General features: G+C 41.8%; 1 protein-coding gene across 1 annotated transcript in view; it reads right to left on the reverse strand.

The window, feature by feature from the left end:
- LOC140427464 (glutamate receptor ionotropic, delta-2-like) overlaps window positions 1–25106 on the reverse strand; it is a 216971-nt gene that overhangs the window by 128879 nt on the left and 62986 nt on the right. The window contains exon 3 of the mRNA XM_072512982.1: window positions 12519–12674. Within this exon, the coding sequence (XP_072369083.1) occupies window positions 12519–12674 (156 nt within the window). The remainder of the gene's footprint in view (window positions 1–12518; window positions 12675–25106) is intronic.

Consider the following 25106-nt stretch of genomic DNA (forward strand, 5'->3'; position numbering starts at 1 on the left):
GCAGACATAAAGGGAAATGCACAGTTGGATGATAGTGATGAGGATATTGAGAAAGAGCATCATAATCGAAGGCTTGGTGGGGATCTATTTAAATATGTCCAAGCATTGCCAAGATTTGATGAGAAGGAGGTAGAAGCCTTTTTCATTTCATTTGAGAAGGTGGCTAAACAAATGAAGTGGCCGCAGGACATGTGGGTATTACGGATTCAAACAAAGCTGGTAGGTAGGGCGAGTGAAGTGTTTGCATCACTACCGGAGGAGGTATCTGGGACGTATGAGGAGGTGAAAAAATCCATCTTAGGTGCATATGAACTAGTGCCTGAAGCGTACAGACAAAGGTTTAGAAATTTAAGGAAAGAATTTGATCAAACATACATGGAGTTTGAAAGGATCAAATAGAGTAATTTTGATAGGTGGATAAGGGCTTTGAAAATAGACCAAACGTATGAAGCTCTCAGAGAAATTATGCTTTAGAAGGAGTTTAAAAATTAAATTCCTGATGTAGTGAGAACTCATGTGGAAGAGCAGAGGGTTAAACTGCGAGATTAGCAGCAGAAATGGCAGATGTTAATGAATTACTTCATAAATCAAAGCTTGGTTTCTGACATCAGTTTCAACCTGTGAAGGATAGAAGCTGGGCACATGAGAAATACTCAAGTGGTATAGGTAAAGGTGATTTGATGGGAGATTATAAGTGGATTATAGGGGTACCTCAGACTAAAAATGAAATCCAGGCGGGTGGAAGAGACATGAAAAGTTTCAAATGTTTTCACTGTAATAAACTATGCCAAGTAAAGTCACAGTGTTGGTGATTGAAGAACAGCACTGGGAAGGCTGATGTGGTAAAACAGGATAAGACAGCGGGGTTTGTTGAAGTGGGAAAGGAAAGCCCAAGTGAAGTGAAAGAGGTGCAAAATATTGTGCAGCCTGATCAAGAGGTGATTGATAAGAAGGTGCCAGATGTCTTTAAAGAATTTACTTGTGTGGGTAAAGTTTACTCATGTGTATCAGGAGGAGCAGGTAAAGAAGTCACAATTTTAAGAGATACGGGAGCTAGTCAATCTTTAATGATAAGAGATGAGGAGTTATGTAGTTTAGGAAGAATATTGCCAGAAAAGGTGATAATATGTGGAATTCAGGGTGAGGGGAGTAGTGTTCCATTATATAAGGTTGGAAAGTCCAGTGAAGAGTGTGAAGTGGTAGCAGAAGTAATAGAGAAACTATGTTGTCCAGGAATACAGTTTATCTTGGGTAATGATATAGCTGGATCACAGGTGGGAGTGATGCCTACTGTGATTGATAAGCCAGTGGAAATTCAGACAACTGAAGTGTTGACGGTCGAGTATCCTGGGATTTTTCCAGATAGTGTAGCAACAAAGTCGAAAAGTCGTAGGTTAAGACAAGAGGAGAAATCAAAGAGTGAAGATGAAGTTGAAGTGCAATTATCAGAAACGATTTTTGATCAGATGGTTGAAAAAGAACAAGAACAGGTGGAGGATGAGGCGGATATTTTTAGTTCAGGAAAATTGGCGGAGTTACAACAAAAAGATATAGAAATAAAACTGATGTATCAGAAAGCATATATGGAAGAGGAATCTGAGGGCATACCAGAAAGTGATGTCTTGATGAGAAGTTGGAGACCTTTACATGTGCAGGCGGATGAAAAGTGGGCAGAAGTTCATCAAGTAGTATTGCCGGTAGGGTATAGAAAGGAGGTGTTGGGAATTGCACATGAGGTACCAATGGGAGGTCATTTGGGAATAAGGAAAACTCAAGCTAAAATCCAAAAACATTTTTATTGGCCTGGACTACATAAAGATGTAGTTAACTTTTGTCAATCATGTCACACATGTCAAGTGATGGGGAAACCTCAAGCAGTGATGAAACCAGAGCCCTTAATACCCATTCCAGCATTTGAGGAACCTTTTTACCAGGGTCCTAATTGATTGCAGAGGACCGTTTCCTAAAACGAAAAGTGCGAATCAATATCTTTTGACTATAATGGATGTGTCTACTAGGTTTCCAGAGGCCATTCCAGTATGTAATATTACAGCTAAAAAGATTGTGGAGGAGTTACTTAAATTCTTTACTATATATGGACTATCCACAGAAATACAATCGGATCAAGGATCGAATTTTACCTCAAGGTTATTCAAAGAAGTTATGGATAGCTTAGGAATAAAACAATTTAAATCAACTACGTACCATCCAGAATCGCAGGGAGCGTTAGAAAGGTGGCATCAGACATTAAAGACAATGTTGAGGGCTTATTGTCACGATTATCCATAGGATTGGGAGAAAGGAATTCCATTCATACTGTTTGCAATTAGGGATGCACCTAATGATCAACCATATTTAGTCCTTTTGAACTAATTTTTGGTCATGAGGTAAGAGGACCACTTAAACTGATTAAGGAAAAATTGGTGAGTGAGAAATCAGAACGTACATTATTGGATTACGTGTCAAATTTTAGGGAACGATTAAATAGAGCAGGTGATTGGCTGGACAACATTTAAAAGTTGCACAAAATGTGATGAAACAGGTAGCGGACAAGAAATCCAAAGTTCGTAGTTTTGCCAGTGGAGATAGAATTTTAGAGTTGTTACCAGTGGTAGGTGAACCGTTAAAAGCAAGATTATGTGGACCGTATCAGATTGAAAGGAAATTAAGTGAGGTGAATTATGTGGTAAAAACACCAGATAGAAGGAAGACTCACCAAGTGTGTCATGTGAATATGCTTAAAAGGTACTTTGAAAGAGAAGGAGAGAAAAAGGAGGAGGTTCTAATGATTCTAACTCAAAGTGATGAACCAAATCCAGATGATTTTGAATTTGACATACCTCAAATTAAATTGGAAAACGAGGATGTCCTTAAAAATTGAGATAAATTGTTGAGTTACCTTCTGGTAATGGACTGACCTGAAAGAGTTATTGATATCACATGGGCAAGTTTGTAGAGATAAATTGGGAAGTACTAAAATGGCTATACATGATGTAGATATGGGAAATGCTGTTCCAATTAAACAACATCCATATAGACTTAACCCTTTAAAATTGGCACAGGTGAACAAAGAGATTGAGATTATGCTTAAAAATGGCATAATATTACATACTGGAGATTTCAGCTTCTGTGACTCCAGATGGTATATACCAATTCAAAGTTATGCCATTTTGCGTGAAAAACGCCCCAGCCACATTTCAATGGTTAACTAACAAAGTTGTTTCAGGATCACCCAATTGTGCGATATACATCAACAATCTGGTAATTGTTAGCCAGACTTGGAAAGAACATTTAAAGCATCTGATGGAGTTATTCGATCGATTTCAGGAGGTGGGTTTGGTGATAATCCTAGCCAAAAGTGAATTTGGAAAGGCCCACATCATTTTCCTTGCCCATACAATCGGACAGGGTCGAATGGTCGCATGGGATGTGAAGCCAACAGTTATTGAGGTGTTTCAGATACCCTCAAGACGAAGGGAAATAATGTGATTTCTTGGCATGCGTGGATTTGATCGAACATTTGTGAAAAATTGTTGTAGCGTTGTTGCTCCACTGATAGACTTGCTGAAGAAACATCAAAAATGTCAGTGGACAGCGGAGTTTCGATCGACATTTGACTGCCTGAAAGTGGTGATAACCAATGCTCCTGTGCTGGAGAATTACAAGGGACTCTGTGATCAGATTAAACTAAAGTATCTGACATTAAAGAGACATGCCGAGGCGTAGAAAAATGGATGGATCGTGCAGAGACCTTGTTGTTCAAAGAGACTGTCAATCAAGAGGGATTCCAGTTGGAGGAAGAAGAAAATAAAAATGGACTATATTATTGTACCTGTTTGCGTGTGTTGTTTTTTGAAACGAAAAAGTATATTTACTGTGTGCATTTCTTAAAGGATAGTGAAAAGATGAAAAGTGAAACCATCTTAAAGTTGATGGGTTTTTTTTTCTTGGGGGGAGGTGTCATGTGAGAGTACCTTTAAGAAATGGGTGTGTTTTTTTTTAGAATAACTGTAGTGGGTGTAGCTTTAAGAAATGGGTGTTTATTATTGCAGTGATGTCAGAGTGTGGGTGGAGCTGGGCTGTCTGTCAGCTTTTAGTTTCACTTTGAGAAAAGCTTGGGTGTGTCTGTGGGTTTTTTTTGTTTCGTTTCATTGTTGGAGCTGCAGTCAGCTAGCAGATGTGCATGGATCTCTCTACAAGCTAAGGAGTGTTCATTTGGGTGATTTCAAAGGGACAACTGCTCTCATTAGAGAATTTAAACACAATCTCTCTGTTAAAAGGTGTTTTTTTAAAGTCTTATGGATGTTAAAAGAAAAGTAAGGATTACTTAGAGTTGTATTCTTTGGAGGTTGTTTTTGAATTAATGGTTGCTAAGATGTTCACTGTATGTTTTAAAAAGGTTAACTTGAGTTCATAGAATAAACATTGTTTTGCTTAAAAAAATACTTTTCCATTTCTGCTGTACCACACTTGTAGAGTGGGCCGTGTGCTCCCCATACCACAATCTATTAAAAGTTGTGGGAAGGTGAACTCCATGATACACTCTGGGGTTCTCTAAACCCTGGCCCATATCAATTGTCACAAGTAGGCTTACATTAATATTGCAATGAAGTTACTGTGAATAGCCCCTCGTCGCCACATTCCAGCGCCTGTTTGGGTACACGGAGGGAGAGTTTCAGAATGTCCAAATTATGTAACGTCACATCTTTTGGGACTTGTTTGATTTGTTTTATTATTGTCACATGTATTAGTGTACAGTGAAAATTATTGTTTCTTGCATGCTATACAGACAACGCATACCGTACGTAGGGATAGAAGGAGAGACTTCAGAATGTAATGTTACAGTCATAGCCAGGTGTAGAGAAAAGATCAACTTTATACGAGGTAGGTCCATTCAAAAGTCTGATGGCAGAAGGGAAGAAGCTGTTCTTGAGTCGGTTGGTACGTGACCTCAAACTTTTGTACCTTTTTCCTGACGGAAGGAGGTGGAAGAGACTATGTCCAGGGTGCAGGGGGTGCTTAATTATTTTATTTTTCTTTTAAATATAAATTTAGAGTACCCAATTCATTTTTTTTTCCAATTGAGGGGCAATTTAGCGTGGCCAATCCACCTATCCTGCCTTTTGGGTTGTGTGGGCGAAACCCACGCAAACATTGGGAGAATGTGGAAACTCCACATGGACAGTGACCCAGAGCCGGGATCGAAGCTGGGACCTCGGCGCCGTGAGGTAGCAGTGCTAACCACTGCGCCACCGTGCTGCCCGGGTGGTCCTTAATTATGCTGGCTGTCTTCCCGAGGCAGCGGGAAGTGTAGACAGAGTCAATGGATGGTAGGCTGGTTTGCATGATGGATTGCGCTACATTGACAACTTTTTGTAGTTTCCTGCAGTCTTGGGCAGAGCAGGCTCCATACCAAGCTGTGATACAACCAGAAAGAATGCTATCTATGGTGCATCTGTAAAAGTTGGCAAGAGTCGTAGCTGACATGCCAAATTTCCTTAGTCTTCTGAGAAAGTAGAGTCATTGGTGGGCTTTCTTAACTATAGTGTCGGCATGGGTGGGGGGGGGGGGGGGTAACCAGGACAGGTTGTTGGTGATCTGGACACCTAAAAACTGGAAACTCTCGACCCTTTCTACTGTGGGAGGAAACCGGAGCACCCAGAGGAAACCAACGCAGATACAGAGAGAATGTGCAGTCTCCACAGAGACAGTAACCCAAGTGGGAAATAAACCTGGGACCCTGGCGCTGTGAAACAACAATGATAACCACTGTGCTACCGTGCTGCCCATGTCAGGGGTTCAGTATGATTTCTTAGAACATGAGATGGTGGCATAGTGGTAATGTCATGAGGATGGTAATCAAGGAGGCCAGATTAATGTTCTTTGGAACTGGGTTCAAATCCCAACATGACAGCTGGTGGAATTTAAATTAAATTAATAAAATCTGAAATTTAAATGTAGTCTCAGTTGTCGTGTTGGGTGTTCTGGTTTACAAACAAGCCAACAATGCTGGAAGTGGTGTAACGCTATTTTATTAACTGTTCAACTATGTTTAGATACTGTAAACGTGGGTATAAGCAATACCAGCTTAAGTGTGGACCCTTTCCTATCACTAGCTATGGTGAGGCACTCAGCACATGGTGAATGTCTGTGATGCAGGCTGTGAGCTCTGTGCTCTGAGCTGGCTGCTGCTAGAATGAATGGAAACTCTCCTGTCCCCTGTCTTTATAGTGCTTGTGCTCTCACTGGTGATTGGCTGCGGTGTTATGTATGCTGGTTGGTCCTACTGCATGTCCATCAGTGTGTGTATGTGATTGCACCATAATGTACTGATGTATATTATGACATCAGTAACGGTGTATACAAACCTACCTAGTTCACTAATGCCCTTTCGGGAAGGATATTTGCCATCCTTACCTGATCTAGCCAATATGTGACTCCACACCACAGCAATGGAGTTGACTGTTAACTGTCCTCTGAAATGGCCTCGCAAGACATTCAATTCAAGAGCAAATCGGAATGGGCGACAAATTCTGGCTTTACTAGTTGTAGTGATATCATGGTCGTGTTGGAAATCACTGACTGACCATTAGGAGTCTTACTAGTATATAAGTGAATGTTAGAGTCAGATGACCACTGAGATTGGCTGGAGGAATAGATTACCCACAATTAATGTTAATAAATCATTTATAGCTTTAGCTACAAGTGTTGTTGTCATATGAATCAGGCCATCCGACAAGAACATGACATGGTACTAGGCCTGGATGGTATTAAACAGAGAAAAAAACTATCAATCTGTCACGAGGTGAACAGAGATTTGAAGATTTTTCAGACTGCAAGAATGCACCACATGGAGTCCTTGAAGCCACCGATCAGTTTCAGAGTTCATGGTAAAGTGGACAGCAACTGGCGTGTGCTTAAACAACAATTTAATCTGTTAATTACTGCAGTAAATTTAGAAGATCAATCAGATTCACGTAAGGGTGTAGGGTGCAGGGTCCTCCATAGGGTGCAGGCCATCTCTGTGCACTCTATCTCTCAAATACATTATCGCCTTTGCTCTGAACACACATTTCCTCCTCTTCAGCTGGGCACCAACTTGGGAAATCCATCTCAGCACTTCCTTCAGATTTTCCATGTGCTTCTTGTCAGTAGTACCCGTGATAAGCACATGATCCATGTATACTGGCCCAATCTTCCAGGCTCATGTTGAAGGACTCTATCTTACCAAATAGTGGCATTTTTCAACCGTAACTCCTCTTTTGCTGCACGTTAGGCGACTGGAGGGGCTTTGCATCTTGAAAACTGAGTTTGGGGTTTCCTTTTTCCTTGTAGCCAGTTTCATGACCACAGAAACCAGTGTGAGGAAGGATAAAGATTTGTTTTACTTTAAACATCATGTCTGCCCACGGAAATAACTATATGCAACCCCAGTTCCCGTTGGGACAAGCAACATCCCGATCCCTGCTCGGGTCGACTTTTATGCTCGGTTTAATGGGCCCCAGCTGAGTGGACCTCCAGCCTCCCTACTTGGGAAGCTCATACTCCATAGGGAGTATGAGCACCATAGGGAGATCACTAATGATGTTTTCCCCATGGGCATCGTGGGGATTATGACATTGTGGGAAAGGGCAAAGACGGACCAGAAAGAAGGCTTCTGAACTGGGGGAAGGCTGGTTTTAATACAATAAAACAGGATCTGGCTAAAGTGGACTTGGTGCAGCTACTTGTAGGAAGATGCCCATCTGAGCAGTGGGAGTCATTCAAAAAGGAAAAGAGAGGAGTACAATGCCAACATATACCCGTAAAAGTAAAGGGTGGGACCAACAAGTCCGGAGCATCTTGGTGTCAAGGGATATACAGTAATGGAGATGTATAAAATGGAAGCTAATGGCAGATTCAGGGGGCTCAAAACAGTGGATGCCATAGAGGTCCACACAATGTGCCGGCGGGGGGGGGGGGGGGTCGGTGTACTTAAAATAGAAATCAGGAGAGTGAAGTGGTAGATGACAAAAGACTGGTGGGCAAAATAAAGGAAAATCGAAAGGTGTTTTCTAAGCATTTAAGGCTAAGAGGGTAACCAGGGGAAGAGTAGAGCCCAATAGGGGCCATAGTTGCAACCTCTGTGTAGAGCCTAAAGATGTAGGTGAGGTATTACATGAGTATTTTGGCTCTGTGTTCACTATGGAGAAGGTTATGTAGGTATAGAACGCTGGGAGGACGACTGTGATTTACTTGAAGAGATTAGTTTTGAGAGGGAGGAGGCGTTAGCGGTTCTCGCCGACTTAAAAGTGGATAAATCCCCAGGCCCAGATGAGATTATTCAAGAAAGGAAGTAGGGAAAACCAGGTAATTACCGGCCAGTGAGTATAATATCAGGGGTAGGGAAATTACTCAAAAGAATTCTGAGGGACAGAATTAATCTCCACTTGGAGAGGCGAGGATTAATCAAAAATAGTTGACGTAGCTTTATCAGGGGGAGATCAGATCTAACAAATTTAAATTAATTTTTCGAGGAGGTGACCACATGTGTAGATGAGGGCAATGCAGTTGATGTAGTCTATCTGGACTTCAGTAAGGCTTTTAACAAGGTCCAAACAGAGGAGTGATCAAGAAAGTAAGAGCCCATGGGATCCAAGGCACTTTTGCAAATTTGATTCAAAACTGGCTTACTGGATGGAGGAAGAGGATAACGTTAGAAGGTTGTTTTTGTGCCTGGAAGCCTGTGTGCAATGGTCGGTGCTGGATCTCTTGCTGTTTGTAGTGTACATTAATCATCTAGATGTGAATATGGAGAGTATGATCAGCAGGTTCTCAGATGACACAATAATTGGTGGTGTGGTAAATTGCGAGGAAGAAAGCCTTAGATTACAGGGCGGTATAGATGGGTGGATCTGATGGACAGAACTGTGGCAAATTGAATTTAACGCTGAAAAATGTGAGGTGATACATTCAAAGAGTACTAACAAGGCAAGAGAGTATACAATGAATGGTAGGATGCTAGGAAGTACAGAGGATCAGGGGGACTTTGGATTGCATGTCTGAAGATCCCTGAAGGCAGCAGGACAGGTAGATAAGGTGATTAAGAAAGCATATAGGATGCCTGCCTTCATTAACCGAGGTATATAATATAAGAGCAAGGAGGCTATGATAGAGCTGTATAAAATGCTCATTCGGCCATAACTAGATTACTGTGTGCAGTTCTGGTCTCTAGCCTATAGGGTGTGATTGCACTAAAAGATGTGGAGAGTAGATTCACCAGGATGTTGCTTGGGCTGCAGTGTTTCAGCTATGGAGAAAGGCTGGATAGGCTGAGGTTGTTTTCATCAGAGCAGTGATGGCTGAGGGGGAACCGCATCGAGTTGTACAAAATTATGAGGGATTTTGTAGATAGTAAGAAACCTTTCCCTTGGAAGAGCATTTGAAATGCTACTGCATACAAGGCTATGCGGCAAGTGCTGGGAAGTGGGATTAAAACAAATAGGTATTTGATGGCCGGAACAGACATGAGTGGCTGAAGGGCCTCTTTCTCTATGGCTCAATTAATTAATCTCTTTTCTTGCTTTGCTTAAAACAAATATTCCAAATTACAATGTATAAAATTGTTGAGGTACATTACAATCATCACACCTTTTAAGCTTGAGGCCTATTGTTTTGGCAAACAGACCATGAGGGGTACAATTGGTGTGTAAATATTTTTGGGTTGAGCCGTTGCTATTCACAACCTGCTAATAGAAGCTCACATTGAGGCAGACAGCATTGTTGTAAATGGGTTAGGATACCGGTCCAGACCCCAATATTTGTTAAGATGCAAGAAAAGAACGGCAAACATTTTTTAAAAATTTGTAAAACTATGAGGAAAAGATATTTCACCCCAGGAGGAAAGGATATTCCACCCCAGGAATGATAACTCTGACCAATATGTATCTTTTATGTTAAAACAAACTTTAACTCAGTCACATAATTAGCAACATTAACAGCAGAGAAAATAACTTTACAACTATCAGTTAAACATTTCTTAAACAGAAGAAAAATCTTAAACTTACTATCTATACCTGCGACTAACTCCAATTAATCAACCCAATACAGTTCAAATGCAACTTATAAATAAAGTTTAAAAAACAGATTACTTGCTTAGTTGTGTAGACCACTGGAGAGAAGAAACCTTTCAGGCACAGAACCAGTATATTTCAGCTCAACCTAGCAGCATTTGCCAAAACTGCTGTTCAACTCAAAATCCAATGTCAAACTGCAAATCTACAGACAGACCTGGCTCCTCCCATTAATTACATCATCAATATCTCACTAAGATGCCACATGACCTACTTAGCTAGGACAAAATGCAACCCCTCATAAATTATCTACTCTCCAGGAAATCACAAGCAGTATCAACAATATCCCATTAGATCTTTACCTGTAATCAAGTAAGTGCTTAGAATGAATCATGATCTCATATTTTATGATTCTTTAATTACAGCTTTAGCAGACATACTGCCTGTATATATTTCAAACCAAGGATTTTAAGAACATTGCTGCCACAGATATGAAATATAATATATATATCAATTTCTTACATTCATCACAGATGCCAATGGGAATGTATTCTTTCACATTCTGAAATGTTAGTTCTTTTCTGCCTGACCTGCCGATTTTTCCAACATTTTCTGTTTTACTGCATACAACCTTGTTATGTCTGAGACAGTGGCCAGGGAGGGGGAATGAAATTAATGGTAAGGGTATATAGAGTTTCTTATGGAGCTCAAAGATGATGGTTTCCATCTTCCTAACCTCCTAACGGAGGAAATTGAGGCAAAGACTAGCTGTCGAACAAGCACGGCAACATCAGATTCAATGGAGGGATCAAGAAACGTGGTGGTGAGGTAGAGCAATGGTCATCGCTGAAAATGAAATCTAATCGGCGCCATCTACTGGACACGTTGCACCTGAAAGTCAGTGTTCCATTGCACATCATGGCTGGTAAATGCCGGGAGGACCCACTCCCGGAATTTCCCCAGCTTTCTACGTCTTGCGAGATCTAACACTATCTCACAAAATGTTGTGATGTGAATCCCGTCCATTGTGGGCGGGATCACCTTTTGGCAAATCTGCATATTAAATTGATTCAGCTAGTCTCACTCTAATATACAGTTCCTTGAGGTAACGGAGGCATTCGTATCTATCACCTTCGTCTTGGAGATGTCGGCCGAGTGGCATCCAGCTGGAACGGCACTTGTGGGAGACTCCTGAGGCCCCCAGATGGTTGCCCTCTGGGCAGGGTGGCAGCCTGGCACTGCAGTGCCAGCCTGGTACACTAGCAGTGCCACCTGGGTGTCAGCCTGCCATTGTCCAGGTGTACAGGTGACACTGCCAGGAGAGCACTGCCAAGATGCCAATGTGGCATTTTTTTCAAGGCGGTGATTGGGCCAGGGGGTGCTCTGTGCAGGTGTGTGGATGTGCAGGGGGCCATGGACTCCCCATAGAGGGGGTTGGGCCTTGGGAGGTGGGGTTCAGGGATTTGAGAGATCAGGATACCATTTTGAAATGGTGCCCCGATCTCTCACTGCACGGAGGAGTTCCGGTGAGGGGAGCTCCTCAGTGCAGAAAATGGAGCTAAGTGCGGCCTTGGACGTGTGTTCCCCGCTGAGGCTCCCAGTCTACCCGGATGGACGATAGATAGCGGGGTGTTTCTCGGCACTCCGAGCACCAGGAAACACCCAGCTAATCTTGCACGCTACGGAATTCTGTCCCCATACAGGTAAATCAAACCCAATGTCTCGTCTTCAAATCGGAAGGGGGAGCAATCAGGTGGGAAATAGGAGAGATCGAAGGATAGACATACTGAAGTCTGCTTTGAAACTGGAGAGGTAAAAATACAATGACAGGATGGGGAGTCATTGCACAAAATTCTCTTGCTATGTCTCAACAAGTAAGAGTGTAAACAGGCAAGGACATACCAGGCAATGGAAGAAAATTATTAGAGGTGGATGGTGTAGTCAACTATGTCAAAATGTTGTAAAGAGTTTCATTGTAGCTTATATGTGAAGTACCATTGTATACAATTAACCATTTCTACTCTTCATGACAGTAATGAATAAATATAAATAGGTAGCATTCAGAAATAAGAACAAAACTTACTTTTAACTTAAGATTTTGAAGACTAGGCATTACTTTGAGGTTATTACTGGTGATTAATTGCTCACTTCATTTGTTCACTTTCAAACCTTTACTGATTCAATTTAGAAAGGACCTATCACTGAACCACAATTGTAGTAATTTTAAACAGTTCTAACTGACTATAAAAATCAGCATATAAAGCCCCATTGATATTATAAAAATGAATACATTTTCAGCATAAAATTAACCTTTTAGCCTTAGCAGAATAGATTTCCATAATCAAAAATGAAACTCACAAGATAGGAAATCTTAATACATGTACAATAAGAGAGATGACAAAAACTGCGACAATCTCCCCATGCTAAAGGTTAATGAGATAAATAGTTGAAAAACTGATGCCTTACCCTCTTGAACAGCTTGAAATGGATTGTTGGCATCAACAAATCTGACAGAGAAAGTTATCTTTTCATTTTGCAATATTTCTTCATTCATGTTCATTTCAGCCACAGCTAATCGAAACATTTTGTCATCCTTTCTGGCAGTCTCCTCAAAAATTGCACCTGAGAAAGAAAACATATTGGCATAAGGCTATTTGCTGTACTCTGCTAAGACAGGGTTTTCTGCCCCCCAGTGGGCATCATTCTGAATGGGGAGGGGGTGTAGCATATAAAATACAAGAACTGTCTTGCCCAACATCTTTCCACCCACACCCGAGCTGCCCCTGATCATCCTGTAGATGGGAGGGTACTGATATTTAGCTATGATGTGGAGATGCCGGTGTTTGTGGAGATGCCGGTGTTGGACTGGCGGGGGGCGGGGGGGGGGGGGGGCACAGTAAGAAGGCTTACAACACCAGGTTAATGTCCAACACGTTTATTTGGTATCACTAGCTTTCGGAGCGCAGTTCCTTCATCAGTAAATACCTTAATGATATTTAGCTTGATACCAAGTCAACTGACCAGAATATTATGCTGTCCCCACCATAACATATTTGGTGTGGGCAGTTCATTTTTTGAGGTTGGGGGAGAGGTCACATAATTCAACGAGTGCCCCCCTTTCCCCAAACAAGATGTGAAAGCCCCACCCCCACTCTGTTCCTCACCACGTACCCTTCAAAACCAAACTCTTCATCACTCTCTTCTGTCTCCCTGGGCTCTTGGATCTCTCCGTGCTCTAAACACCTGGGTCTCCGGCAGCTATTGCTCTTCTTCCTGCTCCTCCTTGCAGTTCTGGCAGTGCCCACTACTGAGCTTTGGCACTGCCGAGACTAGGTGGGACGTCCTGGACACTGAGGGGCGCAAGTCCCACTGTGAGCTTTTTTGATACACTCGGAGCATTATGGCTTTGGGTTAGGTTTCTAGCAGATGTGTTGGCTGTCAATTGATTCAGAGGGTGTGGGGGGAGGGTGGTAAACAATACAGTCTCCCTCTGTAAAATCCAGCACAGGGGTGATTTTCAGCACTATACAATTATAAATTATTTTCATTGAAGTCACCTAGACTCTATTCCTTTCTGTTGCATTACTAAATTTGAAGGAAGTATTTCAGTGATCAATATTTTTGCAAGATATTCAACACTAATAACGTACAAACAATACAATTGCATTACTTGATTAGCACAGTAGGTACATCAGAAGTGTGCAAAGGTTCAATCTTTTGATACTCAAATGGAAATTTGAATTTTCATGCTGTAGTTGACGCTATTTAAATTCCTTCCTTTTACCATTTCTTCGTCCTTTCTCACTGTTTCTGTTTCCAGTCCAGATCAGCACTGCCAAATTCTTCTTGGTAGGATATTCGACCCAAAGTTAGCCTGGGATGCATGTTTACCCATCAGAAAAAATGTGTTTTAAGTATTTATCACAGCATACTTTTAGACCATTTTTCAAACAGGTTAATGGAGCAGATTTTGCTCCAGGAACAGCAATGAGGGTAACAGTATTTGCATTGAGTATGCAGAAATTTGACAGTAACATCTGGTGACCACACACACAGTTAAATATGGGAATCTGGAAGTTTCTGTCCAAAATACCTTGCTTCTTCCAAATCTTACAGAAAACAACATCTTGTTCAAAAAGCTGGATGGTGTGAGGTTACTGTATACTTCCCTTTTATGTACTATATCTATCTACATACACAAAACCATCAAGAAAAGTTAAAGTTTGCCTCTTCTCCTCGAAGTACCCTGCGAACAGTGTTTCAGGTCCTAATTAATTCTGAAATGCCCTCTTGGCTGGATTTTCACCACAGAGATGGGTGACAGGCATTAGAACATTTCCCAACTCAGCGTTCCCACATCAGGAGAAAGTGCCTTATGAAAGGTGCACTTTTCAATCCGGTGATGGTGGGGAGAGTGTGGGTGAGTGGTGGTGATGGCGATGTGGGTGCAGTTGCATGTAGGAGTTGGGTCCACCGCCCTCTGAAAAGGGGGGTTCAGAGGCAGCTACCAAGGAGCTTCCAGGTCCATCTGGTGAAAAGGCCTGCCTTAGTGCTCTCGAATTTGACCCAGTTCCATTAGATCCTGTAGCCCTTACATTTACTCACCCATTCTCAATGCCCCATCCATGCCAACTCTTGCCCCTTACCTACCCCCAATGGGCCCTCATACCTTCCATGCCAACTATTGCGCCTCGACCCATTCCAATGCCCATTCTAGCCCATTACCAACCGCTTTGGTTGACTGACTAAGTCACAGCTGCCAGAGCAGCAGAAAGTAGTGCACACCCCAAGAAGTGATAAAGTAGCAAAGGAATTAAAGTAGCAAAGGGATTAAACATGCTATTTAAAAATGTGTTAAGTGATAGAAACTATTCCAAACAGCAGGAGAATGACAAACTGTATACCTTTGTTCAAAGAGGAAATAAGTGAGGCCTACCAATTATCAACAACAGATATTATATTAGTAGTAGAAATAGTAATAAGGAGGATAGACCTGAAATTTCAGCTAGGATTGGGAACATGTAGGGCAGGATCTAACCAAAAAAAACAGAGTCCGTTCTGGGTGGGATTAGCAGGACATTCGCGGCACAACCCAACAGCACTCTTTTTTACTAGGCCTCAGCAGAGAACGACCCACCGAGGTGGCATTCAGTCGCAGTTGGGCAGCATGGTGGCACAGAGATTAGTACTGCTGCCTCACAGCTCCAGGGATCGGGTTCAATTCTGGCCTTAGGTGACTATGTGGAGTTTGCACGGTCTCCGAGTGTGTGTGTGGGTTTCCTCCGGGTGCTCTGGTTTCCTCCCACAGTCCAAAGATGTACAGGTTAGGTGGATTGGCCATGATCAATGCATTGAATTATGGGATAGTGCGGGGGAGTTGACCTGTGTAGAGTGCTCTTTCGAGGGGTTGGTGCAGACTTGATGGGTTAAATGGGCTCCTTCTGCACTGCAGGGATTCTATGACTTCGCCATCACACAATCATGTTGAAATCCTCCTCAGTATTAATTTATTTTACCTCCTACTTATCTGCCTACAGTGGCTCCCCTATTGTAACAACAAGGTCCCAGTACAACTTGAGATGATATGTTTATTTCTCTGCTTGAGGTAAGAGATCCATGCCTATAGAGGTGCAATAATGGTGACCATCTTAGTGTGCTGGCAGCCAAATCAGAGAGTTCTACTGAATGTTTAAAAAATCAAGGATCCCTCCACATGCTTGGTCCCTTGATTTGGATAAGGAGAAGTAGAATATTCACTCTATCTGGCAGGGGCACTGCCAGGGAGCCAGGCTATTTTTCCCATGCTGGGCATTGGGCCCTGGGGTGCCCTGCCCATGAGGTGGGGTGTAGGGGGCTCGAGGTCCCTTCAACAAGTGTGTTGGGGTGTTTGATCATTGGGGCACCATTTTAAAGACACCACTACTTAAAAGGCACCCCCATCTCTGACTCATCAGCATAATTTTCTGAGAAAGAATAATGGAAAATTGATAGGCAATAAAGTTGGGTTTACATGGACCTATAAAGTGTCACAGAAGGACCTATAACATGTCACAGAAGGATCTATAATGTGTCACAGAAGGCATTAAGAGGACAACTAACATAAAAGAGAACACAGCAATATGGATAGAGATGACTGAAAGGCAGACAGTGAGATCAACTAGTAAACAGATGTTTCTCAGACTGTGGTACCTGGGAAGCGGCCTGAGAAATCATTAATATGATCAGTTTTGTTCTCCATAGTTAATTCCTCTGGGACTTTACATATATGAGTCATAAGATATGCTAAATTATGAAATTATGAAATCTGAAGTGTGAGTGGGAGAACTGCAGCATTTGCATGCTATAGGAAAGAGTTTTATTGTTATATAAATCTCCCTTGCCATTGTTAAAGTGAGTCATGGGAATACTGTAATTAAATAGTGATATTAGAGTTGAGCAGGTGAGCCATCAGGTACCCTTGGCATTTTATGAATTAAATAAATAGTGGAGCCAAAAAAGAAATAAAGGTGACCGGAATTAAATAAATGGAATGGGAGGTCAGAAATTAAATAACAGAAACGAGAGACATAATTAAGTATCAGGGCTGGGGATTAAACAAATAATGGAAGCTACAGGCATTTACACATCCCACTAGCAGGGGAGATAGTATGTTTATGGAATGTTCGCAATGTAGCATTAAGGGATTGGAAATAAGAAAATGGCAGTGACTTCGAACCAATATTTTGAATCATGATAGATGGCACAAACAACATATAATAATAGAAAATCAAGGGACAAAAGGGAGGGAGGAACTTAAAACAATCACTTTCAGTAATTAAAAAGTACTAGAAAAACTAATGGGACTAAAGGCTAACAAGCAAGACCTGCATTCAAGGATCGTAAAACAAATGGCTGCAGAAAGTGGATGTGTTAATTGTAATCCTCCAAAATTTCCTAGATTGTGGAAAGGTCCCAGCAGATTGAAAACTGCAAGTTAACACTCCTATTCAAGAGAGGAGGGAGACAGGAACAGAAAACTCTCATCCAGCTAGCCTATCGTCTATTATTGGAAAAATTGCCAGAATCTGTTACGAAGGAAGTATTATCAAGACATATAGAAAATAATAATACAAACAAGCAGTCAACATGGTTTAACAAAGGGAAATCATGTTCTTTGAGGATGCAATAGGCAGGGGGGATAATGGGGAATCAATGTATTTGGATTTCCAAAAGGCATTCAACACAGGTGCCACATTAAAGGTCGCTGGACAAGATAATAGCTCATGGTACATGGGTAGAGGATTGGCTAATACGTGAAACAGAGCACGAGGATAAATGCATCGTTTGCAGGTTGACAAACGTAGAGGGTGCCACAGGGATCAGTGCTGGGCTGGTTTAGCACAGGGCTAAATCGCTGGCTTTGAAAGCACGCCAAGGCAGGCCAGCAGCACGGTTCAATTCCCGTACAGGCCTCGCTGAACAGGCGCTGGAATGTGGCGACTAGGGGCTTTTTACAGTAACTTCATTTGAAGCCTACTTGTGACAATAAGCGATTTTAATTTCATTTTTCGTTATCAACACTCTATTCATGACTTGGGTAAAGGTATCAAGTGAATTATAGCCAATCCCTACTGATGAGACAAAAATAGGTGGGAAAGCAAGCTATGATGAGGACACAAAGTCATGCGCGTTAAAAATGATGGTGCGCCTACCCCTTCAGTTCCATTAATAACTCAGAAAAGTTGATCAAATTATCATTTCCTAACGAGGTCAGTAATTTGCCTCAACTTCATGAGGAATTGTTTTTAAATGACTTCTGGGAGTCCATATGAATAACATCCATAGATAATGCCTATCTGCCATTTTAGTCACCTCTTGAAAGATCACAAGGCTTAGAACTATAGAAAAGTTACGGTGTGGAAACAGACCATTCTGCCCATCATATCAGCGCTGGCCAACAAAAAGAAAAAAAGTAACTAGCCGTTAATTTCAATTCCATTTTCCAGCACCTGGTTCATAGCCTTGCAGTTTACAACATTTCAGATGCAGATACCTTTTAAATGAGTTGAGCATTTCAGCCTCAACCAAAATAGGCAATGAATTCCAAATGCCCAGAACCCATTGGGTGAAAAAGTGTTTCCTCGTGTCCTGTCGAATCCTTCTACCAATCACCTTAAATCTTTGGCCCCTGGTAATTGACCCCTCAGCTAGAGGAAACAAGCCTTTCCTGTAGACACTGTCTAGGCCCTTCACATTTTTGTACACCTCAATTAGGTCAGTCCTTAGCCTCATCTGTTTTAAGGAAAACAACAGTCTATCCAATCTGTCCTCAAAACTGCAATTCGAGCCCTTACAACATTCTTCTAAATCTCCTCTGCACTCTGTCCAGAAAAATTATATCCTTCCTGTAATAAGGTGCCCAGAACTTTACGCAAAGCTAATTGTGGCCTAACCAACATTTTTTACAGTTCCACCATTACATTCTGCTTTTGTATTCAGTACCTCGCCCAATAAAGGAAAGCATTCCATATGCTTTCTTGGCCACCTTGCCCATCTGTCCTGCTACCTCCAATGACCTGTGGACAAAAATCCCAAGGTCTCTCACTTTCTCAACCCCTCTCAATATCTTCCCATTTATAGTGTTTCCTTGCGTTGTTTGCCCTCCCAATATGCATTTCTTCACACATTTCTGAATTGAACTCCATTTGTCACTTCCCTACCCATTCAACTAAACCATCGATATCATTCTGGAGTTGACAGCTATCCTCTTCACTACCAACTACAGGGCCAATTTTTGTGTATCTGCAAATTTCCCAATCATTCCACCCGCAGTTAAGTCTAAATAATTATTATATACAACAAGGCCCCAACACTGAGACCAGTGGAACACCACTGGAAACCGCTTTCCATTCGCAAAAACATTCATTGACCATTACCCTTTGTTTCCTGTCACTGAGCCAATTTTGGATCCAATTTGCCACCTTCCCCTGTATCCCATGAGATCTCACTTTTCTGACCCGTCTGCCATGTGGGATCTTTTCAAATGTCTGATTGAAATCCATGCAGAAAACATCCACTGCACTACCCTCATCAATCCTCCTTGTTAATTCCTCAAAAAACTCTATTGAGTTGGGAAGACATGATCTTCCCCTGACAAAATGCTGCTGACTATCCTTAATCATTCCATGCCTTTCTAAATGCCAGTTTATCCTATATCTCATAATTGTTTTCAATAATGAACCCACCACTGAAGTCAGATTAGCCAGACCAGTTTTCTGGCCCATTCCGCACACCCTTTTTGAATAATGGTACAATGTTTGCAGACCTCTAATCCGCTGGAACTTTACTTGTATCCAACGAATATTGGAAAATAGTCCTCAAAGCATCCATTATTTCCTCCCTGGCTTCTTCCAACAGCTTGGGATACAAATCATCTGGCCCAGGTGATACATCCACCTTTAAGGATTCCAGACCCCCCCCAGTACTTCCTCTCTCATTATGCTTTTCATAACTAATATTTCACACTACTCCTCCGTAACTAGAATATCTGAATTATACCTCTCCTTAGTGAAGGCTGAACCAAAGTAATCATTGAGAACTCCGCCCATATCTTCTGAATCAAGCCATAAGTTACCACGTACATTTCTTTTCAGGATCTTTTCCTTATAACCTACACCTTTGCAAATTCATATCTGTTGACTCCAATCAGGTTAATATTTTCAATATATTCAGTCCCTGTATCCAAAAGCGTACTCTTCAGTAATTTATCAAAAATAGATGTTCGCTCAATTGTTTTATAATTTCTTGGATTGACTCTCTCACCTTTCTGACATAACTGACATGCACAGCCTAAGAGATTGGTTCCCAAATGAGAGAACTTTGGGGCATCTGCAATGACCTCACCAAGTGCACCTAGGGATGGAAGCCACCTGGTCCTGAAGATTTGTCAGTCCCCAGTGCTAACATTTTCTCCGTTACTGATATTTTTTGCAAATTCCCATCCCCAATCCAGGAGGCAATCGAACGGCACACTATGCCCAAAAAGCAGCTTGCTGCAGTGCAGCATGGCCGATAGAAGCTAGGAGACATTGCAATGTAAATCCAGCCTGTTGTGGGCAGAATCACTTTTGGGCAAATCTGCATGTTAAATGCAGATGTTGCATGTTAGGGCAAGACAGCTAGTTTCACATTAATGTGCAGTTTCCCAAGATACCCGAGGCATTCGGATCTATCCCCTTCGCCTCAGAGACCTCGGGCAAGCGCCATTTTGTAGTGGTCTCCACAAATAGGGACCAGACGGAAAGCCACTTGTGGGGGTCTCCCAGGGGATGTGAGGCTCCCAAGTGCATGCCCTTTGGGCAGGGTGAAATCCTGGCATTGCTGGTATCACCTGGGCACCCTGACACTGCCATCCTGGATCCTGGAAGTGCCACCTGGCACTTATTTTCTTTGACAATATCAGCTTTCAAGGTGTCCACCTTATCCTGACCACCCTACTTTTCCTAATATTCTTATAAAAATGTGTTTGACTTTGATATTCCTTTCAAGTTTCCTTTCATGCTCCCTTTTTGGAGTTCTTACACCTGTCAACTTTGCTGAACTTTGTTGCCAGGATTTGTTTGGGTTTTTTTGTTGCACTTTTTGCTGTTTTTTTCTTTTAGTTTTATGTTGTCCCTTTGTCATTGATATGTTTTTATGGCAAGAAGAACTTTTACCTTTGATGTACAAACTGGTGTATCAACTTAAAAAGTTTCCTTTGGAACACCTGCCTTCTGTTGTTTTCCCCATAACAGATTTGCCCAGTTTACCATGTATAGGCTCTGGCTCATTGCACTCAAATCAGCCTTACCTAAATCTTAAAATCAAATGAGCTGTTTGTTACAGTGATCAATCCCTTGCCAAACAATCCACATTCAATCCATGCAAACAACGCACCAATTCCCAAATCCCTTTATTTGCCATGTCTTTAAGAAACCAACCTTTACCACATCTGTAATATCTACTCTTAAAGGAGACTGATTATCTTTACTCTCCGCCACAAACTTTATATACTTGCCAATTACTCTATCACCCTCTGTGTCAATCGGAAGTGGACTGTTTGCGAACACTATGTTGTATTGGACCGACATCTACACTCATTTAACTGGGCCAGCTATATAAATACTGTGACTACAGAAGCTTGGAATTCTGCAACAAGTAACTCACCTCCTGACTCCCCAAAGCCAGTCCACCATAATTTACAATACATGAGTCAGGAGTGTGATGGAATATTTTCCGCTTGACTGGAAGAGTGAGTGCAGCTCCAACAACACAAGAAACTCAGCACCATCCAGGACAAAGCAGGCCACTTGACCGACCCCCCAATTTAAGCATTAATTTCCTTAACCACTGCCGCAGAGTGGCAACCAGGGGTCCCATTCATTGTACAAATTTTCCCAGGTCCATACGACAGCACCTTCTACCCCATGACCTCTACCAGGTAGAGAAGAACAAGGGCAGGAAATTCATGAGAATACTACCATTTGCAAATTTTTGGCCAACATTCACACCATTCTGACTTGGAACTATGGGCTCAATTCAGTGACCCAGTTGCGCCTAGCGCAGATCAAGGTGCAATGGGTGAATCGCATGCAAGCTCCAAATTGGTCTCTGCCCTGGGCCAATCGCGGGTCACTTGACTCACTTTGCCCGGCGAGTTCTGCATCTCACCCTTGTTGGGTAAGGTCCATATCTGCATATTTAATTGAGCCTTACAGCTCATTTAAATATCCAGAAACCAACCTGATGGTGTCGCCCTGGCATTGGTGTGCACCTTGCCAGGTAGAGGAGGAGTGAGAGGTGTGACTTTATCATAATTGTAAGGACTGCAAGGGTTAATGAAATGTCTATATCAATCATTAGAGAGCGCTAGATGTACAAGTATATAAGACATTGATGCTAAGCCTTGTGGGTGAAAGGTTGAGGAGAAAGCTGGAGAACAGACTGAAGGAAAGATATAGCGTGAGTGAGAGCAGGTTATAGTTAATGTAATACTGTAGAGATTAGTAGTAGATGAGTGTAGATTATATGTTTATTCTCAACTGTGTGTTATATAGGAGTAAGTGTTGAATCCAAATAAGTAGTGTCAATAAATTTATATCTTTGTTCAATTTAAAGCTATTTGTGGTCTTTGTGAACACTACTCCAATCATCCTATAATTAGCAACACAAAGAACACCACATGGTACCAGGTGTAATGGTTCTACAAATAATGACCAGTTAGATTAGACAGGTTAGCTTTAAGAAGATTTAAGAAAACAATCATGCCACTACAATGATCCAAAAATCTACATAGAAGAAAAATTGTCAGATGAATGGAGTCTCAAGAAGCCTGACTATTTCAGAATGGTAAACTGTGTCAAAACTGGGCTTTCTTCAAACAGCAGTTTGAAGTGTTCCTATCTGCCACCGTGCTAGAAAATGCCTCTGATCAGAGAAAAACAGTGCTTCTTCTTAATTTGGCTGGAACAAAAGCATTAGAGCTGTATAACTGCTTTGAATTTGCTGCAGATGAGGATAAAACAAAGTATAACATAGTGCCACAGAAATTCAATTCTCACTGCAAAGAGCGGGTGAACGAGACCTATGAGGATTACATGTTCAGAAAAAGGCTGCAGCTGAAAGGAGGATCGCTAGATTCTGTCATTACTGCTTTAAAGTTAAGAGCGCAGTCACGTAACTTGTCCTCCGTTGCTGATTCAATGCTACCGAGTTGTATTTGGGATTAATGATGAACGTTTGCGACAAATAATGCTAAGGTGACTGATTTTGATGCTAGATGAAGCGATTAATATGTGCAAAGCCAGTGAATAAGCATCCTCTGAATAGGGGTAAACGAAAAAGGTGCAAAGTCGGGAAACGTGGCTGATGCCATTAATGCTGTGTCACAGCACAGAAAACTGTGTACAACGGCTGGTGGCCATTTTGAGAGTGATGTCACGAGCGCGATGACCTGCACGCACTTTGGCCATGCCCACAGTACAAAAAAATTGTCCGGCAAAAGGCAAACAATGTCCCAATTGTTGCAAATTCAATCACTTTGCAGCACAGTGTCGTTTCTCAACAGCTTCTCCAGCAACAATTTTTAAAATCCACCATGACGACAGAAAGATCCAAGGTGAAGAAATAAAACAAACATCTGAACTGATGATGAAGATTCCTCCTGAAACACGCTAAAGGATACTTTTATGGTTGATACAATTACTAGGATTAATGCACTGGATTGTAATAACAAACCAGTACAACAGCTCTCAAAGATTATCAAAGAGGGGATTGTACTACTTGAAATCAATGGCTCAGAAATTCCATTTAATTTAGATACAGGAGCACACGCAAATTTAATATCCGAGAAAAATTTAAGACAAGCATACAGTACACCGCAAATACAGAAATCTACCTGCTGGTTGACCGACTATAATGGGAGTACCATAGTCACGAGAGATTCTTGTTGTCTCATGGTTAGAAATGGTGACATTAAAATACCAATCGACTTTGAGATGATGAAAGATGGCAAGTCATTGCTACTAGTAAAGCGGAAACACACAAGCAATAAGGTGAAAGACACGCTACAGAATGAAATTGGCCATCTTTTGGACAAATATGCACATGTTTTCTCAGGAATGGGCACCCTACCCTTTACATACTCAATCAAACTAAAAAAGGATGCCAAACTGGTGATACATGAGCCAAGGAGAGTGCCAGCTCCATTGAGGGATTGTCTCAAGACCGAGCTTGACTGCATGCAACAACAAAATGTAATCTCCGAGGTCACCCAACCGACGTACTGGGATTGTTCGATGGTAAGCGTACGCAACCTAATGGATCCAAAAGACATGAACAACAACGTTATGAGGGAACACTACCAAATACCTATGAGGGAAGAAATCACATCCAAAATGGCTAATGCCAAGCTATTCACCAAGTTGGATGCCTCTAAAGGCTTTTGGCAACTCAAACTCGACATTCAAAGCCGAAAGCTCTGCACATTCAACAGGCCTTTTGGAAGATATTGCTTCAATCGCTACCGTTTGGAATAACATCGGCATCTGAAATCTTTCATAGGGCTTTGGAGACTGTAATCGAAGGGATTCCAGGTGTAAGAGTCCATGTTGATGACTTCATCATCTGGTCCAATACTCCAGAAGAACATTGTGATAGGCTCAAGAAGGTGCTTGACAGAGTTCATCACTATGGGTTGATATTGAATCATGACAAATGTCAGTTTGGGATCCACAAATTGAAATTTTTAGACGATATCATATCACAGGAAGGAATTCGACCGGATCCAGTCAAGACCAATGACATAGGGGAAATGCCGGTCCCAACGGACAAGAAAGTGATTCTGTGAATGCTCAAGTGTGGTAAACCTCATCGGGAAGTTCATTCCCACCTTATCCAATCGTACAATGGCTCTACGTAACCTCATAAAAAGAATGTTGACATTAAATGGACACGTGAACATGCAGCTGAGTGGCAGGACATGAAAACAGTTCTGACCATCGCTCCAGTGTCAATGTTCCATGACTCGACAAAAGAAATTAAAATCTCCACTGATGCCAGCAAACAGGGCATTGGCGCTGTCCTCCTTCAGAAAGGTGATCAGGATATGTGGAAAACTATTGCGTATGCATCTCGATCGATGACTCCTACAGAGCAGAGAAAAGCGCAAACTCAAAAAGAGTGCGTTGGTCTCTTAACAGGCATCACCAAATTCCATAACTATGTTTATGGGTTGCCACATTTTATCGTTGAGAATGATCACAGAACGTTAGTTATCATCAAAAAAGACCTTAACAAGATATCTTCACGTCTTCAGAGAATGATGATGAAGCTAAGGCGCTATGATTTCACACCAGTCTACACACCAGGAAAATACTTAGTTGTTGCAGATACCCCATCCAGAGCTACAAATTATACTGATACCACGGTTTCAGATATAGTACATATTGTGGAAGCACAAGCTTCATTTGTTGCTTAGATGCTACTGGTATCTGACAGAAAGCTACAAATCATCAAAGAAGAAATGGTAAAAGACCT

Source organism: Scyliorhinus torazame, chromosome 7 (assembly GCF_047496885.1).
Source record: "Scyliorhinus torazame isolate Kashiwa2021f chromosome 7, sScyTor2.1, whole genome shotgun sequence".
In the NCBI taxonomy this organism is placed as follows: domain Eukaryota; kingdom Metazoa; phylum Chordata; class Chondrichthyes; order Carcharhiniformes; family Scyliorhinidae; genus Scyliorhinus; species Scyliorhinus torazame.